This window comes from Corylus avellana, chromosome ca1 (assembly GCF_901000735.1).
Source record: "Corylus avellana chromosome ca1, CavTom2PMs-1.0".
Lineage (NCBI taxonomy): Eukaryota > Viridiplantae > Streptophyta > Magnoliopsida > Fagales > Betulaceae > Corylus > Corylus avellana.
In genome coordinates this window covers 3,439,400-3,447,479 of record NC_081541.1, presented here as the reverse complement: position 1 = coordinate 3,447,479, position 8,080 = coordinate 3,439,400, and the positions used below count along the sequence as shown (strand labels likewise).

General features: G+C 39.5%; 1 protein-coding gene across 1 annotated transcript; it reads left to right on the top strand.

Moving 5' to 3' along the window:
• The first annotated feature begins 4,391 nt into the window (after positions 1-4,391).
• On the top strand, positions 4,392-8,080 carry LOC132181064 (NAC domain-containing protein 86-like). The gene is made up of 7 exons (XM_059594117.1): positions 4,392-4,570; positions 4,757-5,046; positions 5,234-5,521; positions 5,653-5,913; positions 5,998-6,264; positions 6,351-6,713; positions 6,852-8,080. The coding sequence occupies exons 1-7, from the start codon at positions 4,408-4,410 to the stop codon at positions 6,921-6,923; spliced, it is 1,704 nt and encodes a 567-aa protein (XP_059450100.1). The 5' UTR covers positions 4,392-4,407; the 3' UTR covers positions 6,924-8,080.

The window sequence follows — 8,080 nt, the reverse complement described above, 5'->3', positions numbered from 1 at the left end:
CTTGGGTGAGTCTTGACAAGATCCGTCAATTTGAGAATGAGATGTCTGAAAATTAAATAAGATTTTTTGGTCAAAGGAAAAATATTTTCCGTTAACTATTATTTTACGTCACACCAAACACCCAAAAATATGAAAAACATTTTCCGTAAATAATTTTATGGCGAAACAAACGGAACCTTTTCTATATAACTTTTAATATTGTGTTTAGTTAGCAAAAATCATGCTCTCTTATAGTCTTGTATATTAAGTAAATGTTTCAATTTAGGACCGACAAATAATATATTGTTAACTTTAAACAATATTTTTGTAGTTCATTCAATAAAATTCAAGCTATGCAATTATGTATAAATATATGAATAATATTATTTAGTAGATTATTATACTACTAAATACAAATGGCGTATTAATATTTGAATTAAAAAAGAAGGAATATATATATTCCGTTATAATGATTTATTTGTATGCGGACTTTTTATTTTTTTAGATTGAGTAATGAATTATTTAAAGGCATTTGTTACACTTATTTTAAAGCAGTTGATGTTATATGGTTTAAATGATTAACATTTTTACTTTTTTAAGTGTTTAACATAAAAGGTTAATTAAAACACGACATTTCAATCACTATAAAATGAGTTTCAGAGTATTATTATTAGTTAAGTTTTTTTCTTTTTGTTTAAGTTGTAGAATAAGTTTTGTTGAAAAGGACAGAGCAAGAGATTCGCCGAAAAACACTAGTGGCACCGTGAAAAAAAAAAAAGAATATGTGGAAAAAAAAAATTTAAAGGTGATTCAGAACATGTGATGTGATACCATGTTGAGAATAATATTGTATATTGAATCATACATAATAATATACAGAAGTGGCCTATATATATAGGCAAATAATAGTAACCTAATAAACTAAGAAAATGTAAACCTTATAGACCTAAAATACCTAAAAAAATAATTAAGTCTTAACTAGGCGTGTCAACCCGGTCTGGTTTCCTGTTTTTTGGCCAAAACTGGAATCGGAACCGAGGTACCCTGGTTCCAGGTTTTGGGAAACCGGAACCGAAAACCGGGTCCTGGTTAACCGAGGTCCCAGTTACCGGCCGGTTCCAGCTTCCAACCAGTTTTCCAGACCGGGTAACCGGTTTTTTAAGAAAATTGTTTTTTATTTTTTTTTGGCTTATGGGGTGGGCGACTAGCCGGAGTCGACATGGCCGATGACGATGTGAACCTTCTCTTTACCCATTCTAAATCACAAAACTAGCTGCAATAGAAGATTAAAGGAAGAAAAAAAAAGAAGCTTTCGACATATAAAAATTCTCAAATATCTACAAAACCAACAAAAAAAAATTTCAAATAGATCCCAAATCACAAATTGAATTTATCAAATTCCAAAACTCATCCGCATCAATTTCAAATCTAAAACCACAGAACCCAACGACGGAGATTGAAACCAGAAAATCAACAAAACTTAGATCTAGAAGGAAATAGATCTCACCCAATCAACCAAAACAAAAAAATCAACACCAAATTGACGAGACTGAAGCAAAGAAGCCCATAAAGCGCACAGGGGCCGCCTGGAGCTCAACGTGCACCCTCCTCTCCGATCTCGTCAAGGCGGTCTACAGCTTTGACGCGCTCAAACCTGCTCATGATCTCGATGGACGTGAGCTCGACGATGTACAATCTCAACGGGAAGTGCGGTCGCCGGGAAGACCGTGCTCCCTAAGGTTTACTTCGTCATGTCGCCGGTTCCTGGAAGTGAGAGAGACAAAGGTAGAGAAAGGGAGGCGGAAGTGGATGTGAAAGAGAGAAAGAGACGAGAGAAAGAAACCCCAAAGTAAAAATAAAAACCAAATATATAAAATATTAAAAAAATATATTATTATGGCTTTGTTTGGCAACAGCCTTGACCCAAACACCGTTCAGTGTCTGGGTCAAGGCACGACTTTTGGTGTAAAAATTTACCAATTTTTTCCTATTTTGCCCCTACTTCTTCCTGATTGAAACACGACCGTGTTGTGGAATTTCCCACGCTGAAATTCCCCTCCTGCAGTCACCCAAGCGAGATGTCTCCCTTCCCTCCGATCACTACTGCCATTACCATGAAACGTTCAGTCGAAGACGTTTTCGCCGTCACCACTGCCACCACCGCCGCCGCCAAGAAGCCAGTCTTCCTTACCAAAGCCCAGCGCGAAGAATTGGCCCTTAAATGCCGTCAACAAGAAGCCGATCAACTCCACCATCGCCGTCAAGAGCTCCTCTCCTCCCTAGGCCGCCCTTCTGATGTCTTCGCCTCTACTTCCAACCATGACGCCAAGCCCTCCAATTAAGCCCAAGAAACGGGTCATCAAACCGAGCGAGAAATTCCACTTCTCTTTCGATTGGGAGAACACGGAGGACACCTCCCACGACATGAACGCTCTCTACCAAAACCCTCACGAGGCCCAGCTCTTGTTCGAACGGGGCTTCTGTGCCGGAATGGACCGCCGCTAGCAGAAGAAGCTAGTCGCCAAGAATGAGAAGGAGATGCGAGAGGAGATTCGCCGGAAGGATGGCATGGAGGAGAGGCCCGACGAGGCGGCGGTGCGGGGTTGTTGCGGCCGGCTGGGCGGGGGCGGTGGGCCATGCGGTGGGCTAGGCAGCGTTGGATTTTCGCAGCCGGTTGGGGGAAGATCGGGCTGGGCGTGGGTGGTAGGTCGCGCTGGTGGGTGGGCATCGCCGGAGTCGCAGATCTATCGCCGGTGGCGATATCTTTCAGTGGGTTCCATCCTATTGTGGGCCACCGTGGGTGGGTGGGCCACCGTGGGTGGGTGCGTCTCCGTTCTGGTACAGTGGGCTGTCATGGCTTCGCTGAGAGCTGAGGTTGGGGTGCGGGGGAGAGAGAGAAGTCTGCTGTGGGAGAGAGAGAAGTGTGCCGTGGGAGAGGATAAGGGCATGCGTGGGTGAGTGGGTGATAGTGAAGGGTAATAGTGTAATTTCACATCAGGGAAAAGGCTTCAATAGTATCTAGGCTGAGCCATCCCTTTTGCCAAACACCCCCTATATATATGGACCCGGTTCCGGTATTCTTGGTTAAAATCGGGACCAGAACCGGGGTTCCCGATTTTTAATTTTTTTGAACCGGAACCGAAACCGGCTCCCCGGTTTCTCGATTTTTCGGTTTTTCGGTTCCAGTTCTGATTTTTCAGTAATTTTTGACACTCCTAATTTTAACCTAATATTCTTAACAAAGAAGTCTCTTTTTCATTTCATTCTAGCGCAAGTAGTGTAAAAAGAAATATTTATTTTTATCTTTGAAAGTAATCGATCGTGGTGTAACTTTACTCTATCAAAAACTTGGACTTGAATGTCAAGTTTTTTTAAAAAAATTTTTTGTGAGTAGTTTTAGATGAAGTTTAATTGGATGTGGTTTGCTGTCCTTCACTCCTATGCCATTGCATAGTGAAAATGATTCTCCTCTTTACCAAAAAAAAAAAAAAAAAAAAAATCTCCTGTTTACCAAGATTCTTCCTAATTCCACGCGTTTTGGCAAATGACGTCACAATACTTGCCGCATTGGCATGAGATAATTAATTAGACTTCAATTTTTGTTTTGGATTGCACTAATCTTTCAATTCCAAATTAAATTTATAATTAGTATTTAAATTTGGTATATTTAATGAGTAATGTTAGCGACCATCTTTTTATCGTTTTAAAGTTGATGTTCAATTTTAAATTAAATTGTCCCCAAGGGGCCAAGAGGTAGTTCAATCAACTAGGACCACGCTTAATGAAGCGGATGTCACTAGGTCGAATTCCCTCCTCCCGCTTGTGCGGACATGTCATGTCAAAATTTCAAATTAAATTTATAATTAGTATTTAAATTTGGTATATTTAATGAGTAATGTTAGAGACTATATTTTTATCTTCTTTTTATCGTCCTAAACCTGATGTGACTTTTAAAATCACAATTAAATTTAGGTGAATTATACTTAAATTTTAATTCAATGGTGATTTTAAAAGTCACATCAACTTTAGGAGGATAAAAAAGTTGTCCCTACCATTACTTATAATTTTTTTTTTTTTTTTGAAAAAACATTACTCATATTTAATAGTGTATATGAAGTCATTGTTACAAAAAAAAATAAAATAATAATAATAATAATAATATTTTTTGGTTGTGTTAGGGCTTTTGTTGGTTTGCCCTTCTCTTTCTTTATTTATTGATTGATGAAATCTTTCCTTATTCCCTCTAAATTATAAGGAATAAAAAAAGAAAAAAAAGAAAAAAGAAAAAAGAATCGTGAGCCTCACATGCAAACTTCTCCGAGAAGTTAGTAGGACCTACCTTTTATCTTCTATATATATACATATAAGGTTTGGTCACTCTCAGTCTTCCACTGCTCTCTTTCTGACGAAATTCATTCTCTGAGTTTGATGGCCGCGTTGTGTTCGAATCTGCCACGGGGGTTCCGGTTCAGTCCGACGGACGAGGAACTCATCAACTACTACTTGAGGCCAAAGATCACTGGGAATGATGAGAACTTTGACTTTATTCCCGAACTTCATTTCTTCAAATCGGAGCCCTGGGATTTGCCAGGTGATCACCTCCTTCTGCTTAATATGAGTGTATGACGATTTGATTTTCTTATTTCAGACCATGAATTTTTCTGGGCTTTAATTGATTTCCTCATTATTATGTAAATTATGTAATGTACTCATGATGTAATTTCTCACTTGGGCTGTCAAATTTTTGTTGTGCTCAGTCTTGCTTGTTTAAGTGTAGATTTATCCGGCATACAGACAAATGATCTAGAGTGGTGCGTCTTCTCGCCACAGGACCGGAAGCACTCGAATGGGAATCGATTGAACAGGGCAACCAGAGCTGGGTACTGGAAAGTGACTGGTAAGGATCAAAAAATCTGGTCCAGAGGCGGAGGGAGGGAGATTGGAATAAAAAAGATACTGGTTTTCTATAAGGGGCGCACTCCAAATGGGAAAAAAACTGAGTGGGTCATGCATGAGTACCACGCAACCCTGAAGGAGCTTGATTGCACCGATCCCGATGGCGATCAGGTGGGGTTTCTATTTCGTCTTTTTTTTGGCTTCACATTTCTTCTTGATTGCTCGGCTGAATGGTGGTTTAATTATTAACATCTTTTGCTGCCAAAATCATCTAAAGGGTCATCTTTGAAGAGCATTTACTCTGTTGGTGAATGGTGATGCTAAGTTCTCACCTTGTCGATTAACTTAATTTATGCAGAAAATCTTTGTTCTGTGTCGTTTATTCAAGAGAACTAACAATGGTGGCAATGGTCGAAAGCGAAAGCACTCTACCGAAGCTGGACCTGCCAAGTCTAAACGAAGGGCGGCTTCAGAATCTTCAGCATTGGAAATGCAAGCTGAAGATCATCCAACAACTAACGAATCTCCTCATTCTGAAAATTCTGATGTAATGACATATGACACTATAGCAAGTGTTGAGTGTGGTGACACCAATTCTCCTGCAGAGAATCCAGTGGTAGAAATGGCACAAGTGATAGCTGATGAGGTGAGAAAGGAATGGGTTTCAGCTTAAAACACTAGTTACTTACTTTTTTTTTTTTTTTTTTGTAGAAATTAGAAGTGCTGCAGTAAATTAATTTTAGCACTAATCTTATTCATTCATGTTTCTTCCATTAGGTTGATCTGCAACCGGAGAGCAACCTTTCGACCCTCTTAACTTCACTCTTCGATACAGCTGCTGTTTCATCTCCAAACACGGCCAAATATTCTCCTGATGAAGCAGAGTCTGACCTAACCCAAGCTTTAGAATCTCCAGCATCAGTGCAAGCTGAAGAGTATCCAGCAATTTATGGAACCACATCTGACATTAGAGCACATGTTGAGTGTGGTGACAACAATTTTGATGGTTACTCTGCAGAGAATCATATGACAGATGAGGTGAGAAAGGAATTGAGTTTCAGCTTAAATCAGTTGTTAATTAAATTAAATACTAATCTTGTTCATTTATGTTTCTTTTCTCAGGAAGAACTAAATAGGCTCTTTGACATGCTGCAAGATCCACCAGATTGCACCCTTTCACTCCCCAATACACCTACCTTTTCATCTCCTTCTACAGCTAAATCTTCTTTTGAAAAAGCAGAGTCTGAGCCAGCGCTGGCTTCAGTATCTCCAGCATTAGGAGAGGCAGCCGGTAATCATCTCACAGGATGTTACTCTGATGGAATGACATCTAACCCTGTAGCACCCACAAACAATTCTCAAGGGGCCGAAGCAACAGCTGGTAATCAGGTGAGAAAGACTGAACTATATTCCAAGTGCAGTTGATTTGCAAGTATCTCCTTCATTTATGTTCTAAAATCAAAGTTGATTTGCAGGTGGGAGACTCAAATTTGTGCTGTGCCCCACCAGAGCTACCAGTAGCAGACATAGATTGGGACTCGCCCTTCTTCTCCCCATCACACTCGCAGATGCAAATAGAGTTGGATGCAATTTGCATGTCTGACCTTGTCGCTGAACAACCAAACTATGCGGTGCCTTCGCAATATGGCACAAATGATGCAGCCACCTATAACTCTGAATTATGGGGTCCGATGCCCAATAATCCAGATGAGTCCCTTGGTAACGATCCTAGCAGTCAAAAGAAACTCGCTTTTGGCTGTGAGACCATGAAAAACATGGAATCTGTAATGGACGACGTATCACGCAGTGCAGTGAATGCAAAAATGCTCAATGCACTGGTAAGTACTGGCTGGATGCTCTCAATGTCATGTACGTTCTGTTGTGTCAATCTGCAGCTTCAGGTTTACAGCTTGTGTCTTTTATTTACAAATAAACTGGTGTTTCAAAAACTAACCTTGCATTGTTCTTGTGTGCAGAAGTTTGATCCACCCGTTCAGCATTCTATGTGGTCTGACGAGATCAATATAAAGGCTCATCTGGGTTGTTAAATCCCGGATCCTATGATGATGGAGGTACTTCTTCAATCAGATCTAGCTAGACTCTGATTGAAAATCTCATCCGTTTGAAACAAAAATTATTTCTCTCAACAGCTTATCGATCTAAAGCAATTATCTCAATTCTCTAAACCATTTCCAATTCCAATTCTCACGAGTCACTACTAAACCTCAAGAGCCCAAACTTTTTCTCAGCAAACACCCAAACAATCCCAGCAGGGAAAAAAACCCCAAGGGTATAAACCTATTTGAAATCAATCATACTCATTGATTCCAATTAGTTATTCCTTTTCAGCCTAAGAACCCCAAACGTTCCTCCCAATCCTTTTCAATTACCATCTTCTTCAAACCTCATTCTAGAGTTATGAACTCCTCCATCGAGTTCAAGGTCTCAAGTAGAGTACCAATCTTCTAGAACCCCAAACCTTTCTCGCAATCGACTCAATCCTAGCAAGTGAATTACAATCTTCCCAAGTGTACGTTTAGAAAACCAAGAAACCCATTTTCATGGAAATCGATCCATTATCCCACTTGTCATTTCTACAAAAACTCTCCCTCCAAAGTCCAAAGTATGCCAAGTGAAGCCAACAAAAGTTGATGTTTGGCCTATGCCCACCTTACTTTTTTCCAAGTATGATTAGTTAGTTTATTAGTATCTTATGCGGACCGCCGTGCGACGGTGGTTGAATATTAACCTCGCAAGTTGGTACTTAGCTGTTACTTGAAGATTATCAAGCTTTTTAGACTTCCAAATTTGAAGATTATGTTAAGTTGATGGATCTTTGGCGTATGATCACCTTACATTTTATCCAAATGTGATGGGTCAATTTATCGGCATCTTCTATTGACGATTGTATGGTGAGGGCTGAATGCTAACCCTAAGGGTTCAATACGTAACCCTAAGTTAGCTTCCCAAATCCCCTACTTAAAACATGTATCACGAATTTGAAGTGTGTATGTTAATTTGTATTTCAAGTTTGTTTCAATTGTCAACTATGTAAATATGTAATGAAGAACTCAAGTTTGTATTTCAAGTTTGTTTCAATTTTCCAGTATGGAAATATGTAATGAAGAACTCAAGTTTGTATTTCAAGTTTGTTTCAATTTTCCAGTGTGTAAATATGTAATGAAGAACTCAAGTTTCCAAATCA

What these genes read in the sequence shown, in the direction of transcription:
- LOC132181064 (XM_059594117.1), top strand. Translation starts at nt 4,408, where the DNA reads ATGGCCGCGTTGTGTTCGAATCTGCCACGGGGGTTCCGGTTCAGTCCG. An exon ending in CCGATCCCGATGGCGATCAG is followed by an intron (nt 5,047 to 5,233) that starts GTGGGGTTTCTA and finishes TAATTTATGCAG; the next exon opens with AAAATCTTTGTTCTGTGTCG. An exon ending in CACAAGTGATAGCTGATGAG is followed by an intron (nt 5,522 to 5,652) that starts GTGAGAAAGGAA and finishes TTCTTCCATTAG; the next exon opens with GTTGATCTGCAACCGGAGAG.